The sequence below is a fragment of the Eufriesea mexicana genome, unplaced genomic scaffold (assembly GCF_001483705.2).
Source record: "Eufriesea mexicana isolate 0111107269 unplaced genomic scaffold, ASM148370v2 scaffold474474812, whole genome shotgun sequence".
NCBI lineage: Eukaryota > Metazoa > Arthropoda > Insecta > Hymenoptera > Apidae > Eufriesea > Eufriesea mexicana.
Window position 1 is genome coordinate 782,626 of NW_016907966.1, and position 22,931 is coordinate 805,556.

The window sequence follows — 22,931 nt, forward strand, 5'->3', positions numbered from 1 at the left end:
ATATTTGGAAATTTTATATTTTATTATATCTTTTTTATTTCTATATTTCATTATTTTATATTTTATTATATCTTACATTTATATATTTTTTATTTTTAAATTTTCATATTTCTGTATTTTATATTTTTATATTTTATATTTTATTATACTTCTTACATTTTTATATGTTTTATTTTTAAATTTTCATTTTATATTTTATTATATCTCTTTCATTTCTATATTTCTTTATTTTATATTTTTATATTTTATATTTTATTATACTTCTTACATTTTTATGTTTTATTTTTAAATTTTCATTTTATATTTTATTATATCTCTTTCATTTCTATATTGCTTTATTTTATATCTTTATATTTTTATATTACATATTTTATTATATCTCTTACATTTCTATATTCCTATATTTTATATTTAAAATTGTACAAATGTTTAATTCTACAAAAATTGATATTATCATCGAATTTAGAAAACATTTATCCTGTCTTCACCATAGGTCTATGGAAATTATAATACATTCGAAATTTTATTAACACTTAGTTTTTCCAAAATTTATATGACCATTGAATATTGAAACGTAGTCAGTAGTTTATGATACTGACAAATAATTTTCGAATAATATTCATTTTTATGTCGACAAACCTCATAAATTTTGGAAGCACATAACTTAATTACACATTGATTGGTATACATGAAAGGAGATTGAGAACCACTATTCTAAAAGGACGATTTTCCTCAATAGATAGCTCAGTACCAAAATTGACTAATCGTTCGAAACATTTTCTAATATCATCAGTATGTTCGGTTAAGTAGATCTAAATAGGACGCCATGTACAGTCGGAGCCAAAATTATCGACACACTGTCTCACAAGAAGTGCACAGGTAACCCAAAAACCCGATTTCAACGAAAATTTGTATACACGTGGAGCACATCGCAATAACAAAAAATCAAAATACCTTTTCAAAATTGAACATCTAATAATACTTTTTTAAATACGCATAACACAATAAAGCAGACGCAATAATCAATGGTTACACAATTTCTTTTATCAGCTAATTTTAAATTGAACAAAGCATTGGCATTTTTTAAGATATTAAATACTAACTAGTTATAAATAAAAAGTTTACGCTAAATTAAGCATAAATTACGTGATACCTTTTTTTCTTTTTAAATGGACTTGCACTACTTTCAAAATAAACGGTCCATATGATTTAACCCGTTGAGAGGGCAGCGAGGCACGTCTAACCTTCGTAGTTACAGTTGTAGTAGAAAGTAATAAAGTCCTTAGAATTATAGAAATTATTAAAACAAGAGTTATGCTATAAACACGCCCTCTGGTATGGAACAACTCACTCGTGAGATACATAACCTAACTTTCCAACCGAAATAAAGGAAGCAGTAACTTACATTTCGAGACCTTCTGCTACACCATTTCGTTCCTGAACCATTTACAGATGTCTAGCAATAGGCTACCCGTGAGAGCAGAAAAATCGATGAAAATTCAGGGTGCACGATCGCGGAAGGTATTTTCCGGACCGTCAGACTCATACGATCGGACGTTCCTTCGACATCGGTGCAGAGAAAAGATCGTGGAGGAATAAAAAGAACAGAGGAAAGGAAAACAGGAGCCGTCCCATAGCTACTAGGTGTAGCCACGTGAACAGTTAATCCAGAATTATTTCCAGCCAGTGGCAACGTGTTTATTTTCCTCCTGATAGATCCGTAATTACACCTAGTGGCGTGCGAAGCGTAAATATGCTAGGTTATAAAATATGCATGGGAGCAGAGAATTGGCACGCTATCGCGATCATGCTGAACGTGTCGTGTGTGTACACCATCGTTCAAAAGTTACACTTGCCTGCCTCTGACAGGCCATCGTTTGAATGAGCGACTGAAAAAGGGTTCTAATGGACGTGTTCTTTGTTGCATGGGGCTTTGTGGACATTATGAAGTGATAGAATTGATTTTTGGAGAGTGTGACAAGTAGCAAGCCGATTGAAATAGTTACTGAAATAGCAATTGTAACTTTAAATAACTATTTAAGGACATGGTTGAGAAGTATATAGTGAAGAAATAATATTATTGTTCAATTATGGATAGGATAGTTTGAGAAATAATTTGGATATTAGAAGGAGATTAACTATAGACCTAGATTGACTTAGGACAAATTTCATCTGTTGCATTGTTAGGCCTGAGACATGAGATGAAAAGTATAGTTTGAGGATGAAGAAATAGGTAATGAGAGGAATACAGGTGTAATTGGGTTACAGTGTGCTAGTATTGTCTTCCCTAACGTAATTATTGAGATAAGACAACTCTTTGTCCTAATTGGAACGGTTGCTGACAGTGACAGGTCTTTAGCGAACCCCAGCTATTGGATCATTAAGCTGCAGACGTGGATCAGAGGAAGAAAAAAGTAGTGAACCAGTAAAGGGCTGGGAGACTAATTGATCAAAGTATGATAGAATTACTTTTCCTGGTGTAATGATCAAGAAGATAGTCCATAATGTCATCAATATGTGACAGTTTCTCATCAAATTTCAGCTATTATTCCTCTAGGGATTGGGGTTGAGACTAGGTTTCAACATGATTCAAAAGAAAGGAAGGAAGCACTGTTTAGAAATAAAGTGGCTGTATAGTCACAATTATGATAGGAATATCTTTTCTGATACAGTGATTAGAATATGGGCAAGTTCTCATCACTATAATTGCTAAATTAGAATTGATTAACAATAACAGTTCCTTATTACAGTTCATTGGCTATTAAACATGAATGTAATTTATATATCAAACTCTAAATGCTATCTTGGTAGTTGTCAATAATTAATTAATAACTGAACTTAATTAATAATTAATAATTAATAAATAATTATTAACTAAATACATAATGTATTCTTACTGTACTAATACTATACTACTGCTACTGTATTAATACTGTACTAATACTGTACTACTATTACTGTACTAACACTATACTATTATTACTGCACTAATACTGTAATAATATTACTGTACTAATACTGTACTATTATTATTGCCCTATTACTATAATACTATTACTGTACTAATACTATACTATTATTACTGTACTGATTCTATGCTATTATTACTATACTATTACTGTACTAATCCTACACTATTATTACTGTACTGATTCTGTGCTATTATTACTATACTATTACTGTACTAATCCTGTACTATCATTATTGTATCAGTACTCTACTGCTACTACTGCATTAGTAATTTTATTTTCATCTGATCGACAACTGTGGAACGAATGGAAAAGAAGTTCAAAAGAAAATATCTTTGAAATAATTTAAAAACGCTTATATAAGATTTCACCCGAAGTTTTGGATCGACATGTGTCTGAATGTCCCCTAGGAATGTATGTATATATAGATATATATCTGCGTATGAACTGAAAGTGATAGAGGGAAGGAAAATGGCCGAATATAAATAATGATAAGGGGACAACGTGCCTATTCCGAGGGGTTAATATCCTCGCAACTTTTCGATCGTGATTACGAATATCGATTTCAGCCGACAACATTGGCGGAGGATGCATGTGGAAATTATGCCTTCCATGAATCTGCCTACGCTTGTTCTATTCGTTGTCATTATCTGAAGCGAATGAAATGTACATTTCTCGAGTTTCATCCCTCTGTGCAATTTGAGCATTCAACCAGAGAAATTTGCATAGAGTATTTCTAGCCTAACAAAATACTATTGCCGAGATTATAGGTTAAGTTGGTTATTCGTAATAATAACTATCGAGGAAGTAATTTCATGATTCAAAATCAGTCTAAATGACGATGTTAAAGATGTTAAAGAAAAGACGTAAATGCGCAATTTTTTAGAGTTTGGTAATCCTAGTTCCAACATTTTGTATCAATAGTGAGTCGAGTACTTAGCTACAAACATAGAAGGAGGAGCCGTTGTGGTAAATTTTCCGAAAACCGAATTTTTAAGTTACTAATATTTTCTACGTTATACTAAGTCGTTACTAGTAATATTTCTCTAGATAATTTCTAGTAATTTCTTCTTAGATAGTTACTAGTGATTTGGTTTCAAAGAATTAATTGTAATTTCTTTCTAGGTAACCACTAATGATTATCACACATTTTTTCTAGACGATCACTAGTAATTGTTTTCTGTACGATCACTAGTAATATTTTTTCTAAACGATCACTAATAATTTCTTTCTAGACGATCACTAGTCATTTTTTTCGAGACGATCACTAGTGATTTTTTAAAACAATTACTAGTAATTTTCTTCTAGATGATCACTAGTGATTTATTTCTAGATAATCACTAGTAATTTTTTCGTGTTCCCTTAGAAGTATTCCAGTTGTTTTCTAAATTTACTATGTCCCGTGAGAGGAAATAACTAATTGTAAAGGATTGATTATACTTTATTGCATTATTGTTCATACATATTTTAATTATATTTCCATTTTTTTTTGTATCTCAAACTATTTTTGTAAACGCTTTGTAAACTAAACTAATACCTAGGTCTATTGTCTCTAGATCGCATGAAACTAGTGCACTAGAATTTCATTCATTGGAACAAAATTATAGCTAGTGCTGAATTAGCGTACTCCTGCTAACTCAATCTATTATCTAGGCGTGATCTACTATCCGAACGATAAATCATAGATAATAGCGAGAGTTAGTAAACCCCCTATTATATAAACATTTTACACTCCAGAAGATTGAGATTAATGGAGTTCTACTGCAACATCAAGTCATAGTACTTCATCATAGTGAAATTAACCTCGTAATTGATCTATTTACAGAATAATCTGATATCACTTCAATTACTTCAAGATTTTTTTAGGTTAGAGTAAAGTCCCTAGATAGTAATATAAAGACAAAAGAATTGGTATTCCTGAATCTACCCATAGTTGAGGATGACACTCGTTTTATAATATACCCATATTATATGATACATTATTTTCTGAAAATATCTATAAATAATTATGACATAATTATGAAATGGAAATATTATTAAATTATGAAATCTAAGTGAAAGGTCTAAAACTAGGGAATTACAGTTGTGTCACGTATAATTTTTTAATTTAACCAAACACAAAATTTGTAATATCTTAAAATTAAATATATATAGTTTAGACTTTTATAATTATATAATTATAATTTTATAATTAATCTGTTATGGTCATTTAATGAATTTACGAACACTTACGAACTTTTAATTATAGAAAATTTTGTTCACAATTTTGCTCATAGAATATGACATAGCACATAAAATATAGGATACCTATATTTTTGTAATAACAATTCGAATAATACTCTCGTAACATGATTATTTAATTAATTAAAATTATGCATCAAAAAATTAATTAAATAAGAAAATTAGGATAGTCTATATATTTCAATAAAGTTACATGAAATGAGATTTAAATTCGATAAGAAATTCTAAATTATGAAAAATAAACGCAGTGTTTTATTGTTATTGTTTATGTTATTATAAAATAGCAATAGAAGTTTGGAATAGAACATTTTAAAATGTTCTTTGAAGTCATTTTATTGCTTTTTAATCCTTTGACGTTTTTTAAATTTTTATTTAATATTTATATAAATTGCAAACTTGAAAATAATATTCGAAACTATTAAATGGCATTTCTGTCGCAAGGGAGTTTTCTAGAACCATATTCCACTCTTTTCCCTGGTATTTTCGTATCGAGGAGCGCACAGTTTTAGCAAACATTGAATACGAATTACGGTGTGTTATGCTGTCTCTTCTAGTATTTGTCCAACTTTCGAAAAGGAAAATCGCATTGGAAAACATTCTCCTGCCCTATGTTTCATTGATCGTGCAGCTTCGCCAGATAAATGCAAATGATCTGTTATACCAAATGATGCATTTGAGATAACATACCTCGTTATCTACTTTATCATTGCCATAAATATGAGAGATTAAAAAATAAATTTAAAAATTAATTTTTAATCTGTATTTCTGTAAAAATTATTTTCTTTTTTTACGTAAATTATATGGATTGGTACTGAATTTTATTGTTTTATCATTTAAGTAAATCTAATAGTGCATTGCATATTATAAAATATATATAAATAAATAATATGTAATAAATATTTATTTTCATTTATAAAATAGATATATAGTTTATGATAAAAAATTTATATATGAGGAATGTTAACACCGTTAATCACGAAAAAATTTGAGATAACTTCTGCTAATTTCATCAATAATGTAAAATTATGTATAGTAATTTTAAAATATTATCTACAGTAATTTTCTATAGTTCAGGAGATTTTGAATTTTGAAAATTTTCTAACCTAATAGAAATTCGAGTTGATTTTTAATTAATTTAAATAAAATTTGGATATATGTAAGAATCTGTGATAAATATATAAACTTCAGTCCAAAATTAATTCTGTGGATATTAACAGTAATTTAGTTTACTTAAAAAAATATTGTAATTAAAAAAATTTTCTAAACTAATAAATTTTTGAATTGTTAAATTCAATGGAACATTTAATAATCCCAAACGAAAATTTGTAATTTTCTAATTATGCTAGTATTTTTATTACAGTATTATTTTTTCAAAATCCAATTCGATTCGCGAGTTATCTATATTTGTATATACATGTTATCCTCGATATCCAATCAAACTAATTACAACTAGATATATCAGAGCCCTGCGACCGTTCTAGTTTAATCTAGTTATTTCTGTAAATAACCAAATATATTTGCCAGCATCAATATTCTATATAATTCCTCTAATCCATACTCCTTTTGATCTGTTAGAACAAGCATTAACAAACCTCATCACTATTAAGACCCGTTTCCAAGTAAATCTAGTCACTGGAGAAAATAGTAATAAACTTTGTTACCGGGAAGCCCCGAAATCTGTCAATACCGGATCTAACTAGGTAAATTTAGTTACCTATACTACTCGGAAGCAATTCAGAGTTAGTTGAAGTATATCACGCACTTGTTGGAACAAATTTCTTTTGACCTAAGTGGTTAAGTTTGGCGTTGAGGTTAGGGTTACTACTGAGTTGTCTTCAGTGGTTGTCATATACTTTAATTTCGAATTATTTCTGAGTAATGGGCCGGCTTATTACGTCAAGTACTATTAAACATTGTTATTTACCACTCTATAGTAACAAAACCTAGTGTTTTAATTTAAAATTGTAGATTTGGTGCATGCTATAACATACTATAACATGATATAGTTAGTTATGGCAGATAATACTGTCAGATAATAGTTATGTAGGTAATATACTATACTATAGTTATACAATAACATAGTAGAGTCATAGTCATGGTAGATAATACTATCAGATAATAGTCAGATAATAACAGATGATAGTCATGTAAATAATATACTGTACTATAGATATACAATAATATAATATAGTCATTTTCATGGCTGATAATACTGTCAGATAATAATCAAATAATAATAGATAATAGTCATGTAAAAAATATACTATACTATAGATATACAATAATATATTATAGTCATAGTCATGACAGATAATACTGTCAGATAATAATAGATAATAGTCATGTAAATAATATACTATACTATTGATATACAATAATACAATATAGTCATAGTCATAGCAGATAATAGTCATGTTGATAATATATACTATATTATAGTTATACAATAACATAATTTGATTATACTATAGTATACTGTAGTCAGAGTATAATTACAGTTATTGTATAGTGCATATCTTCTCTTGCAGAGATACTTAGCTTGTGACAATACCTTTCTGTGGGTTTGGTGTAGGTTTAGGTTAGGTAACATACATGTATTTTAAATTTCTTTCATCAACATTTTTGAATTTACTCCTCCCACACCCTTCAGAGAAATATTGAACAATCTTCCTTAACTTTCATCATCATTTTAACTTTAACAACAAGGAAAACTAAGAAACACAAAACCAAAATAGGAAATATGGAACATTTCTGACTTCCAATTTTCCTACACCAAATTATTAATTTATTATTATTAATTAAATATTAATTTCTTATACCAAAGTATAAATGACATGACATACCTTGCTATGATAGCAATAAAAGTGAACACTTCTAGCTTTATGTCACCACTTTACATTATTAAATTTGAAAAGAAAAAGAAATTAAAATTAAAATTAAAATTACAGATGATATAATATAATAAATTCCCTCTTCATTCTTCGTGATGCCTAATTACAATATGAGATTCATGTTGCAATGAATAAAATTCAATTTGTCGAAAATTATTATTTTACTTGCTCGGTAAACCAGAATATCAAAAATTGATTTCCTTGGTAAAAGCATTTCATGATATTTCTTATTTCCTCTCTTTACTCTCCTTATAATATTCCATAATTCATACGACAGCTGGTGAAATTGAAAATACAGAAAAATCCCGTGATCCGAGGTGAAGTGTTTAAAGAAGCTTAAGTCTTGTTACCATCCGCTAGAAAAATTCGCTTTAAGGATAAAGCAATTGTCCCCGTGTTTACATTGAAACCGGATAATGTTTTTCCGTTATATTGGCACGGATTACAATGCAATCGAGAGAAATCGAATTTTCCCGCTTCCTCTCGTAGCTTCCGGGAACACGAGCAAACAAGGAAGTTAATGTTATTGTTTCGTCTTAGCCCGGCAAAACACGGTATGAATTTCAATATTTAACGATTAAACTCGCCGAATCGTCCGCCGATAGAGCGCAGCATCGTTGCGGAATGAACGACTTTAAAAGGGATATTGTTGAAATCCGGCTTAAAAAAATAGATATTTTTTTTTTTACATTTTCTCAAAGTGCATGTTTTCGAAAATATTCGTGTAAAATTCAAATTCGTAAAATTAGCGAAGTTATAGGGGTTTAAAGTGCGGCGTACAGGCATCGTATAATGGATAACGAAAACTTCAAACGCGTTTTTCTCGAAACCATATTTTTCGAACTGCCTGACAGGATAGCTCGCGTTTTGGTTGACCGATTGACTTGAAATTTGGAGGAGATCTTCACTGGATGTACTTTTATCCCGTGCACCACGAATTTCAAAATCTGATGCTTTTTTCTATTTTTGTTTATCCCCTAAAGGACGAAATCATGAGGAAAATCAATACATAAACTTTAAAATGTCGCCAGTTTTTTAATTTTCGAAATTGTGCTGTTTTTAGTGGTTCGTACTGTAGCCGTATTTATACTGATTAAGATGCTTTTTGGTTTTTTCATTTCGAATAATCAGATAGTCTGGAATCACGTCAGCTATTTGAGCTCGTTTTTTAAAAACATGATTTACCTGATGGCTATATAATTTCCATAATTTTCATTAATTTCGTTAAAAAGAAATTATAAATGTTCTCTAAATAAAAATAAATCTGAGTGCGAAAACTGCGTGCTAATATATATCATTGTTTCCTTAAAAAAAAGTCCCTAGAAAATACACCAATACCCTTTTAAGGTTTCGTTAATTTCAACGCCAACTTGTACACTTAGCAACTTACGTCGTAATCGATAATCGTCCTACCTAATCGATAATCGAAGGCAAGTTTAGAAATTTGTATTACCGTTTAATCGGTTCTAGCAACCGTTCAAGCGAAGTTACCCTCGAAAGAGTGAATTTAAATTGTCTTATCACAAAAGTCCCCTAGATAGTTCGAAGAAATAAATTTTCTCTCTTTGAAATCAATTTTCCCTTAAAGGTATTACAAAAGAAAAAGGAAGTCACTAGAAAATGGAATAAAATTTTAGAAACGTAATTGTACAAGTAACTTTCGAATTACCCGAAACGTGAAACAATATGGCGGCGCACGCCTAACTACCGTTTCATGAACGAAATTAATCTTGCCATAATCGTATACAAAAAGTCACTATCGAAAAAGTCACTAATTGTTATTCTCCTCGATTTATAAAACCTAGGGATATTTCACTTTGGAACTATAAGGTAGATATTAAATTAAACGACGAAGGTATATAGGTTATATTCCATTGAGAATTAAATTCGTTCAAACTCGCTGGTTATTCTTTTATTCCAAACTTTCAGCCCTTTGACAGACTGAATCGAGGCAGGGACAAGCTCGGGGCAGAAAATAATTGAAAAATGGTTTCGAACGTTCTACTTACTGATGCACCTTTCTTCGAGGTTAGGTTCGCCATGCATCACGAAATGGAAATGCAACTCCCTTTTCAATTTCCTCTCACAGCAGGCTCCTTTGTGAGGGTTTCACCCTCCTGCTTGCCCAGTATCCGCAATATTTAAGCCGTGTACATGAACTAAAGTTCGAGAACAGGGCAAGGGTGATGCTCATTCGTCGGTCAAACGGGAACCAACGAATTTGAAAGGAACAATCCGCCTTTCCTTTACGAGACTCGTATATTACGAGAAATACCACTGTCGAAGACACGAGTTTTCGAATTTGGGATGATTATTTTGGATCAGTGAGAATAGAGGTTGGTGTAAAAACGAATTTTAAAAAGTTTGTATTTTTATTTCATCAATTTATCTGTGATAACCCCTTCTACTCGACGATTTTTTCGTTATAGAAGAACAGAAATTCAAAGATTTCCCGCCATAAAACTGACGATATTCTTTGGAACAGTAAATAAAAAATGGTGTAATAATTAACACGTAGAATTATTTAATTTAATGTATCAATTAATATTGATTCTCGAAATTTTATTGAATGATGACTGAAGATCGAGTGCAACGGGTTAAATTTGATGATATTACCTTTCATTGATAACAATGAGATTTCTTATTAATTTAATTAAATAAGAATTTAGTTATAAAATAATTAAATCTACTTATTTAATTGCGTTAATATTTTGATCAATTATGTGTGAAAAAGAAGTTACGTTGTTATTAGCAACGTCATTTAATTTAAATTATTTAATTAATCTTCGATAGTTAAATTAAATATTAATTTAAGCAAAAAATTTTATGCAAAATTGGGGAAACGATTTAAATTGAATTATTAAAATTAGTCCTTCGCACTCTGCGAATTTTTTAACTCGACTTATCAGTAACTTGATTTTTCAGTGGAATAGCTTCCTGTAAGAAAGGGTTTAATTTCAAACGAAAAGAAAATTATACACGTATATAAATTTATTTTCACGATAGCCTTCTTCTATTTTCCATCTTTATCGAAGAAAATAAAACCAGATAACCAGCAGTACTGATTATCAATACTACAGACCACTGGAGTGTAAAGAGTTAAGTAATATGGCAGCTTTCATTTCTGTTTAACTTTACCGTCGGTAGAGGTGCCACATGTCGCTGCGCACGCACGACGCGTTTGCATATCGAACGGCGCATCGATCGCCACCATATTGATCGTGTTCATGATGCGTGCTATATCAATATCATTAATTTTCCTTGAGACAAGAATTTACAGTCTCGTACGGTTCAGTTTGTAATTCTGTTTCAATTCAGGGGTGCAAATGTCGCATATAATGACTTTTGTTAATCATAGTGTTTGTAGTGCGCGTAAAGAGATGTGAAAATTTCTAACCTTTGTACAAGAGCGAGAGTCCGTACTCGTACGGTATGGAGGTGCATCGAAAGTGAAAGCCGACGTCTTGATAACTGAAAGCCACCCCGACGTCATTCGTCATTCGCTTCGTTTGTGAGTTATAACCACCTTGGTAACCAATCAGGAGGCCCTTCACTGCGGTGACTATAGAGCCCAAAATATTCACGTACGAAGTGACGTCGCTCGCTGCGAATACAATGGATTTTAACGCTTAGCAGGTTGTATTGGAACAAACGTTTGTAATGTATTGTTCGCATTTACAATCGAACCTCGTTCGTATAGCTATGAGATGCAGAAGGAATAAACAGAATTCTCGTGATCGGTGTTTCGACGATCTTTGAATATATCGTAGAAATATTTTGTTAAACTTTTTCCGGTTCACATAATCTTACTTTCCGAGATATTCGCAAAATCTTTTTCCACATAATCTAGCCAAGCGAAACGATATTTTATGAAACGGTCTTGAATTATGTCATTGTATAATGCGTTTGCTCTGTAAATAGGGGTGCTTTAAAAATTCAGACATTTCCTCTTTTAATTTGAGGAAAATTATATATACTCTTATTAATTAACTGATGAATTTTTTAAATTCGTATTTAAAAATATCACGGTACTTGTAGCCAACAACAGTTAATTTGAAGTATATTTAAGGAACAATTTTACAACGTTTGGCTCTTGATATTCTATAAAAGATGCAAAACAGTAGACGAGGTTATGTACATATCTGTCCCAGATAAACAGAACATCCTGTATATCAGTTAAAATATACTTATTAACCAATGCAAATACATATGGGTAATAATAGATTGATTTTGATTCACACAAAACAACTTCAATCTTCCCCACATTCTAAAAATTCTTTAAATTCAGTATAAGATCTTTAAAAGAGTCCAGGAGAAAATTCATAACCTTTTGCCTTGATATTTTTTCCAACCATCTGTAATTTCATTCTTATTGAAATATAAATAAGCTGAAAAATTGGATTTTCCAATGATAATTAAAAACTCCATTACTTTACCTGTCTATTGTATCCATATTTATAATATATGTAATATAATATAATATAATAATATATATTTAAATATTAATCTGCATTATATTTAAATATACATGGGTACAATATACAGGTAAACTAATGAAGTTTTTAATTATATATATTTAAATATTAATTTACAGAATAAAATTCCAATGCCTCAATCACTATCAGGCAAATGCCATATCAGAAATAATAAAAATGCTAATAAAACATCCAACGTTCCTCATAAATGAAAAAAGCATAATCAAACCTAACCTAAAAATATTCTGCTTATAACAAAGCAACAAATGTTTGGTCCCTGTAATTTATTACAGTCCGTTATTCCTGACAGAAGCTTGAAAACATCTGACGTTGCGACGCATGTAAATAATGAAGAACAATATAGCAATCGTTTATAAATTCTCCATTGCACGATATAAACCAACAGACCAGCCTCCCATTCGTCGATTTGCTATGACAACAAAGGCATCTATAGATAAACTATCTTTCCCAGCGTTTGTAACGCAGCTCGTTTGTAAACATCAGACGTTCCATAATTCTCGACTCTCTGTCTCCAATGTCAGTTTAAACCCAACAATAGCGCCGTATGTACCGCGTTGCTAGACCGCAGTTATTACGATTAAAACTCGAAGCTGTTCGTGAACCGCGTAGCGAGCGGCGTTCAGCCGATTTCGGCTAATATCGGTTTTGTTCGGGCATCAAGGCCGCTGGTGATCGCGGTATCGAGTTACGTGCAACGTTGCCGTTGTTTTCGCGGATACGTATGGTGGCGATGTACGCGAAGGTAGGATTTGTGGTTCAAATGCGTATATATATCGGATCGAGTAAATCGCGTATACGGAATGGTCAAAGCTATGGGAAATCGTGAAACTGAAAATTGCATATTGATAGAGTCGCTTGTTGATATACGTGACAGTGTGAAACTACATGCGTGTCGCGGTTTAACCGTGTTATTTAAGTAAACTTTTTAGCAAAGTGAATTTTAATAAATGGCGTGTTGAGTCAGTTGTGAAGCAGATTTTATAACGGCTGAGTAAAATTTGGGAACGGTAACTGTAAATACGAACGTGAATATATTTGCAACTATAAAGAACGTCGCGTATCACGATTCGAATATTTTTGAGTATGATTGTATAGAATTCTGTATCGTTAAAATTTCGTAATTTTTAATAGAAATTGTTATAGCAAATTACTGAACTGTTTTTAAAAATTAACGTTACAAAAACGAAGCAATTAAAAATTTTTGAATGAGAAACTTTAAGAATTTTAATTTTCTTTTTTTTGCAGTTTTTTTTTATTTTTCCTAGTTAATTTAAAATTTATTTAAATATATTTATCCAATGGAAATAAGTTATTCTGTTTGCTATATAACCAAGCTTCTGTGAACTGTTAGGAACCTCTGACTTATATATTTGCAAAGGGTAGTAGCTCTAACCTAATGTCCACGCCGAAACCGTGAAACCATTTATCTACCTGACAATAAATTGGACTGATGTTAAACAGTCAAATCAACTAACAGACAAGGCAGATCGCATTGATGGTTTCCTTGTTGCATTTGGCACCGACTTCTACTTTTTTGGCAGCAGTCCCTGGATTGTAACTGATGTCCGATTTCGTACTAACATCTGGCATTACCGTTTCACGAAACCCCAGTGTAATTGTACCATCCTCTACCCACTTTTGTACGAAGCTCCCATAATTGTGCGTTTTATACACAGCATACACGTTCCCAATCATCTGTAATTGGAAAATCCTAAATGAACGACATATAGTAACCATAACCTATTATTAACAGCTAATTTATACAATATTGTAATATATTATATAATTACATTGTAATTAATGTATAAATATATTATTATTGGTTGTAATATATTTATTAGATCATTAGACATATATTATATAATTTTAATTAATTTATATTTATTTATTTATTAGGTTACAAGATAATAAATGATAAACGGGAATAGGGGGTGACTCTACATCTAAAAATAAGTCGAAAAGGAAGAATAAAATTTTTTTGTACGAAGCTTCGTTTTCGAGAAAAACGAGTTTGAAAATTCAGGGGTGTACGTAGATTTAAACAAATTTTAATTGTATCGTACCAGTATCGGAAATAGTAATTTCTTTATGTTAGTGTATCACTTGTCGATTTACAATTAGAAATATTTGTAAACACGATTAAAAACAGTTTTCTACAAAAGTAGTTACCCCATGAATTTTCAACCTCGATTTTCTCGAAAACGAAGCTTCAAATAAAAAAAATTATTCGATTTATCGATATTTTTTCGATTTATTTTTATACGTAAAATTATTGTTTGATATATTTTAATTATTAACCTTTTGCATATGGACAATATTGAACTTTCCCACACTTACTCGAACATAATTATATACTGTTATACTATATACTGTGTACTGAAAATATTTCGTTTGTCTAGATTGAACTCAAGCACAGTATTTTTCTTTTCTAATTAAAAAAAGATATATATTTTTAAACTGCTTAAAGATTTTACTTATTAAAAGTTTAGTGACGGATATGTTAGAAAATAACCTTCGACGTTTCGGTTTCCAACTGTATATTACTGCCCATTTTCAACTTGCCAAGAGACCTCGCTGTGGCACCCAATTTGATGAGACCTTTGCCATAATGGTAGCCAGTAGTGAATACATCTCTCGCGTTTGCGCCGAGGTCCGAAAAACTCGGCACATTCATGACGTGTTATTTCGGGAGGGTAACGACGAATAACGCACCAATAGCACCACTTTAGCTGAAAAGTATGGTTCTTCATATAGACTAAATGCTTATAAAATATTTCAGATTTAATTTCTATTAATATTTATTTTACTGTTATTATAATCATTAATATTTACCCTACTGTAATTATAGTAATAATATTTACAAATTATAATAGCTAACTTTATTGTTAAAAAATGATAACAATTTAATAAATTTCACTAGATGTTGAAATGTTTAGTAACTTGTCATTTCTTATTTTAAAATTATTTGAGATATACCCCTGATAGCAACAATTCAATCGAATGTCAGGTTTACGATGTGTATACATTCAATATATACAAACCAAAATTAAATTTTATTCTAGTTGTTTTACAAATGTAATACAAAGAAAAATTGTTCCTACTTTAATTTCGAATAGTGAACAGTCAGTTGCTGTATTTAGATCATAGTCAGTATTAAATCATCAATACTATAATCCTAATAATATATCATTCGCTACTATATGTCTATTCAAGATTGCCGCCATATTGGACCACGCTGCGCAGTGGACGCTGCGCGCATCATATATCAAGAGTAGAACTCCTTTCTATTGAAACTAAATTTTAATTAATATCCAATTAATGAAACTTCTTATTTGCTACTTTCATTATTATATCGTAACATTATTTTTGCAAGATATGGAAAATTATTGATCAAGCATCTCTGTTTCTAGACTCTAATTTCAATAAGAAAAAGCATTGCACAAATGCTACTAAGTGATAAATACTAAATCATACAAGGACACTAAAAATATACTACCCGATTCGAAAAATTCATATCAGTATAATCAATCACACTTTTCCTAGCGACTAAAAAGAAGTTCATTGGTGCAAAGTAAAATTTACAATTTCTGTTTCTATGATTCACAAATCAGATCGTCCAGTTCATTAAAGGGCTATACACTACAGATACTGTTCGCTCTAGCGTCCGAAGCTCCGCCCACTTTGGCGGCCATAGCTATCCCCACCAATTCCTAGGAGTGGGACCACATCCATCCCTTCTCTTTCCACCAACTGAATTCCAGGAAGTCATCTCCCCGCTCCACACTACGGACGCTAAATTGGGCACTACTGTAGCTATAATGCTTCATAGCAAGACGAGGAGTAAATAATTTTTGATCGACTTAAGTATTCGTTTCCTTCTTTGCAAAATCTCCGGCGTGGAATTTTCTTGTGGAGGGGTTAAGGGACATTTACCAGACCGAGACGTCAACGTAACTGGACTGGACGATGATCGCGGCGATCCACACTGTGGTGTGCCACCATCGCCGTCTTTAACCTTCGTTGAAATGATGGGTTACTTGCCGAGGGATTGGAAGAATGTCCCAGCTACCGAATTTTCTTTTTTTGTTCCTTTTGACAAGAACTAGGCGATAGCAGTGCCACTGACGTTTCTCACGATTAACGCGCCGCGAGAGGCATCGCGAGTAGCGTCTAGCGCGGCAACGACTCGCAACTTAGCCCTGTTCATACTGGTCAAATCACGCGACTTCAGATCGGTTAGATTCTAACTACTGAAATCTATTCAGACGTGTTCTCGTTGTCAATCCATTGCAATGAAAAGACGACTGTTAATCTCCACTGGGAAAAATTCTAAAAATCCATAAATTTTTAAATGATAAAGTGAAATAAATTAATTATATATTAATTTATATATAATATTTCTATATCGTTGTTAAAGAGTCTTGGAAAAATATTTTTAAATTCTATTAACGAGTCTAACACGTTACATAACATAATGGGAAAATCTTAGAAATAGAAATATTTGTTTTGAAAAGAGAAAGGTTAGGGATATTTATAGATTTATTTATACAATGGTTTTACCGAATTTTCAGAATAACAAATTGTAGGTTATTAATATCTCTATAATATTATGTATAGTTAACTAAATTAATCACATTTACGAGGAAAATTGAGAGGAATAGGGTATTAGTGAATAACATTGGCGTAGGAAGCTATTGTTTTATATCTTCTGGCAAGGAGCCATCTTAGGGAAGAAGGTATTTCTGCATTTGACATAATACAAATGTGCAAACATCAAAGCTTTCAAACAAGGGATCGTAAATTTCTTGATCGGTCATAAGAACTTGTAAATCACTTGACAGAACACTACAATCAGTTCTTAAAATATACAACCACGAAATGTGACTTTTAATAAAAGATTTGTGCATGCTTTTCTTTCTGTTAAATTTATAGATTAGGAATTCTAGTACCTCACGAATCTTTTTTTTTTTGTAATCTAAAATCCAAAATGGTCCGTAACTTTGAAAAAGTTTGAGAACCACTCACTTGGAAGTTAACAGTGAAGTTTCTTGTAGGAATTTTTTTTCTAACCTTGGAACTGTGCCTGCTTGGTTGTTTTCGAGACACCTTGGGAGCCAATAAAGACCAATCATGAGTCTTGGAGGGTCTCACGACCAGGATTATTCTCATTTCTAAAGCAGGAAAGAAATTTTTTAAAATATATTCTATTTAAACACAGAATAAATTTTATTATATAATACACCTTTGTTCACAAAGATATCTGTTGAACACATTTCAGTGGTTATTAGTAGATTACCTAACTTCATCTTAATAAAAATATATAACTATCATAAAAATTTATATAAATTTTATTTCCAGGTTAAAATAAAATACAAATTTCAATCTCCAAAGTAGCATGGACAGAAATAACGCTTTGCAGTCTATTACATAAAGGTTTCTTTGGTTAAATAGCATGCGCTGTAGCGTATTCCTTCATTATGAACAAGCTGACTGAAAGCTACTCTTCATTCACATGAAAAGCACCAACCTTCCTTCCACTCTTCGAACCATGTTATTTCAGATCTGATTCTCCTCTGTGAGTTCTTTCCCAACAAAAGGGTCTTAGGTAATCTCGTTCCGACGCTTCGATCGAATTCAATCATGCTAATCGTGGTAGCGAAAACAGTTCGGGACAGACTGAGACACGAATCCGCGCAGCGCTTGATGTGGCAACTTCTGGAAACAATTTACGCAGGACAGAGTTAACGAGAATCTGTACAATCAGTCCTGGAACGTAACCGGTACAATTCCAGTTGCTAACTGCGATTTGTCGTAGTTTCCTGCTTCCTCTGAAAACAGTCACCACACGTTTTAGTTAATTACATTCATGTTTAACTTATAATTGAACTGTTATTTTTATCGCAAACGATATTTCTGAGAAATTTTATGGTCGTGGATAAGAAATTAATAGAATACCAAATGCGAACGAAATATAATCTTTAATGTAGATATATCGATTAACGAAATAGATTAGTGTGTTCTTTATTTTTATATAGCGTACCTTCTTCGACAGAGATCGATCGAAAGTTCTGGAACGATAATCCCGCCTTTTTTCACCTGACGCAGCTGCCATCTAGCGGCGTATCGTCGATACTCGCATATATACAAAATTTCAAATTCCTTAGAATTTTATTATCGTATCCCCTTTATTTGCTAAAAAAAAAATATATTAATATTTTTAATTATATATATTTAAATATTAATTTACAGAATAAAATTCCAATGCCTCAATCACTATCAGGCAAATGCCATATCAGAAATAATAAAAATGCTAATAAAACATCCAACGTTCCTCATAAATGAAAAAAGCATAATCAAACCTAACCTAAAAATATTCTGCTTATAACAAAGCAACAAATGTTTGGTCCCTGTAATTTATTACAGTCCGTTATTCCTGACAGAAGCTTGAAAACATCTGACGTTGCGACGCATGTAAATAATGAAGAACAATATAGCAATCGTTTATAAATTCTCCATTGCACGATATAAACCAACAGACCAGCCTCCCATTCGTCGATTTGCTATGACAACAAAGGCATCTATAGATAAACTATCTTTCCCAGCGTTTGTAACGCAGCTCGTTTGTAAACATCAGACGTTCCATAATTCTCGACTCTCTGTCTCCAATGTCAGTTTAAACCCAACAATAGCGCCGTATGTACCGCGTTGCTAGACCGCAGTTATTACGATTAAAACTCGAAGCTGTTCGTGAACCGCGTAGCGAGCGGCGTTCAGCCGATTTCGGCTAATATCGGTTTTGTTCGGGCATCAAGGCCGCTGGTGATCGCGGTATCGAGTTACGTGCAACGTTGCCGTTGTTTTCGCGGATACGTATGGTGGCGATGTACGCGAAGGTAGGATTTGTGGTTCAAATGCGTATATATATCGGATCGAGTAAATCGCGTATACGGAATGGTCAAAGCTATGGGAAATCGTGAAACTGAAAATTGCATATTGATAGAGTCGCTTGTTGATATACGTGACAGTGTGAAACTACATGCGTGTCGCGGTTTAACCGTGTTATTTAAGTAAACTTTTTAGCAAAGTGAATTTTAATAAATGGCGTGTTGAGTCAGTTGTGAAGCAGATTTTATAACGGCTGAGTAAAATTTGGGAACGGTAACTGTAAATACGAACGTGAATATATTTGCAACTATAAAGAACGTCGCGTATCACGATTCGAATATTTTTGAGTATGATTGTATAGAATTCTGTATCGTTAAAATTTCGTAATTTTTAATAGAAATTGTTATAGCAAATTACTGAACTGTTTTTAAAAATTAACGTTACAAAAACGAAGCAATTAAAAATTTTTGAATGAGAAACTTTAAGAATTTTAATTTTCTTTTTTTTGCAGTTTTTTTTTATTTTTCCTAGTTAATTTAAAATTTATTTAAATATATTTATCCAATGGAAATAAGTTATTCTGTTTGCTATATAACCAAGCTTCTGTGAACTGTTAGGAACCTCTGACTTATATATTTGCAAAGGGTAGTAGCTCTAACCTAATGTCCACGCCGAAACCGTGAAACCATTTATCTACCTGACAATAAATTGGACTGATGTTAAACAGTCAAATCAACTAACAGACAAGGCAGATCGCATTGATGGTTTCCTTGTTGCATTTGGCACCGACTTCTACTTTTTTGGCAGCAGTCCCTGGATTGTAACTGATGTCCGATTTCGTACTAACATCTGGCATTACCGTTTCACGAAACCCCAGTGTAATTGTACCATCCTCTACCCACTTTTGTACGAAGCTCCCATAATTGTGCGTTTTATACACAGCATACACGTTCCCAATCATCTGTAATTGGAAAATCCTAAATGAACGACATATAGTAACCATAACCTATTATTAACAGCTAATTTATACAATATTGTAATATATTATATAATTACATTGTAATTAATGTATAAATATATTATTATTGGTTGTAATATATTTATTAGATCATTAGACATATATTATATAATTTTAATTAATTTATATTTATTTATTTATTAGGTTACAAGATAATAAATGATAAACGGGAATAGGGGGTGACTCTACATCTAAAAATAAGTCGAAAAGGAAGAATAAAATTTTTTTGTACGAAGCTTCGTTTTCGAGAAAAACGAGTTTGAAAATTCAGGGGTGTACGTAGATTTAAACAAATTTTAATTGTATCGTACCAGTATCGGAAATAGTAATTTCTTTATGTTAGTGTATCACTTGTCGATTTACAATTAGAAATATTTGTAAACACGATTAAAAACAGTTTTCTACAAAAGTAGTTACCCCATGAATTTTCAACCTCGATTTTCTCGAAAACGAAGCTTCAAATAAAAAAAATTATTCGATTTATCGATATTTTTTCGATTTATTTTTATACGTAAAATTATTGTTTGATATATTTTAATTATTAACCTTTTGCATATGGACAATATTGAACTTTCCCACACTTACTCGAACATAATTATATACTGTTATACTATATACTGTGTACTGAAAATATTTCGTTTGTCTAGATTGAACTCAAGCACAGTATTTTTCTTTTCTAATTAAAAAAAGATATATATTTTTAAACTGCTTAAAGATTTTACTTATTAAAAGTTTAGTGACGGATATGTTAGAAAATAACCTTCGACGTTTCGGTTTCCAACTGTATATTACTGCCCATTTTCAACTTGCCAAGAGACCTCGCTGTGGCACCCAATTTGATGAGACCTTTGCCATAATGGTAGCCAGTAGTGAATACATCTCTCGCGTTTGCGCCGAGGTCCGAAAAACTCGGCACATTCATGACGTGTTATTTCGGGAGGGTAACGACGAATAACGCACCAATAGCACCACTTTAGCTGAAAAGTATGGTTCTTCATATAGACTAAATGCTTATAAAATATTTCAGATTTAATTTCTATTAATATTTATTTTACTGTTATTATAATCATTAATATTTACCCTACTGTAATTATAGTAATAATATTTACAAATTATAATAGCTAACTTTATTGTTAAAAAATGATAACAATTTAATAAATTTCACTAGATGTTGAAATGTTTAGTAACTTGTCATTTCTTATTTTAAAATTATTTGAGATATACCCCTGATAGCAACAATTCAATCGAATGTCAGGTTTACGATGTGTATACATTCAATATATACAAACCAAAATTAAATTTTATTCTAGTTGTTTTACAAATGTAATACAAAGAAAAATTGTTCCTACTTTAATTTCGAATAGTGAACAGTCAGTTGCTGTATTTAGATCATAGTCAGTATTAAATCATCAATACTATAATCCTAATAATATATCATTCGCTACTATATGTCTATTCAAGATTGCCGCCATATTGGACCACGCTGCGCAGTGGACGCTGCGCGCATCATATATCAAGAGTAGAACTCCTTTCTATTGAAACTAAATTTTAATTAATATCCAATTAATGAAACTTCTTATTTGCTACTTTCATTATTATATCGTAACATTATTTTTGCAAGATATGGAAAATTATTGATCAAGCATCTCTGTTTCTAGACTCTAATTTCAATAAGAAAAAGCATTGCACAAATGCTACTAAGTGATAAATACTAAATCATACAAGGACACTAAAAATATACTACCCGATTCGAAAAATTCATATCAGTATAATCAATCACACTTTTCCTAGCGACTAAAAAGAAGTTCATTGGTGCAAAGTAAAATTTACAATTTCTGTTTCTATGATTCACAAATCAGATCGTCCAGTTCATTAAAGGGCTATACACTACAGATACTGTTCGCTCTAGCGTCCGAAGCTCCGCCCACTTTGGCGGCCATAGCTATCCCCACCAATTCCTAGGAGTGGGACCACATCCATCCCTTCTCTTTCCACCAACTGAATTCCAGGAAGTCATCTCCCCGCTCCACACTACGGACGCTAAATTGGGCACTACTGTAGCTATAATGCTTCATAGCAAGACGAGGAGTAAATAATTTTTGATCGACTTAAGTATTCGTTTCCTTCTTTGCAAAATCTCCGGCGTGGAATTTTCTTGTGGAGGGGTTAAGGGACATTTACCAGACCGAGACGTCAACGTAACTGGACTGGACGATGATCGCGGCGATCCACACTGTGGTGTGCCACCATCGCCGTCTTTAACCTTCGTTGAAATGATGGGTTACTTGCCGAGGGATTGGAAGAATGTCCCAGCTACCGAATTTTCTTTTTTTGTTCCTTTTGACAAGAACTAGGCGATAGCAGTGCCACTGACGTTTCTCACGATTAACGCGCCGCGAGAGGCATCGCGAGTAGCGTCTAGCGCGGCAAC

At 31.8% G+C, this 22,931-nt stretch overlaps 2 protein-coding genes across 2 annotated transcripts in view; one reads left to right on the plus strand and one right to left on the minus strand.

Annotated features, from left to right (window-relative positions):
• Window positions 1–15,271, minus strand: part of LOC108549584 (voltage-dependent anion-selective channel protein 1-like) — a 15,955-nt gene extending 684 nt beyond the window's left edge. The window contains exons 1-3 of the mRNA XM_017903058.1: window positions 15,110–15,271; window positions 14,073–14,292; window positions 11,499–11,705 (exon numbers count right to left, since the gene is read on the minus strand). Coding sequence (XP_017758547.1) covers window positions 11,499–11,705; window positions 14,073–14,292; window positions 15,110–15,271 — 589 coding nt within the window. The remainder of the gene's footprint in view (window positions 1–11,498; window positions 11,706–14,072; window positions 14,293–15,109) is intronic.
• LOC108549578 (uncharacterized) overlaps window positions 1–22,931 on the plus strand; it is a 153,255-nt gene that overhangs the window by 36,476 nt on the left and 93,848 nt on the right. The gene's annotated exons all lie outside the window — the stretch shown is intronic.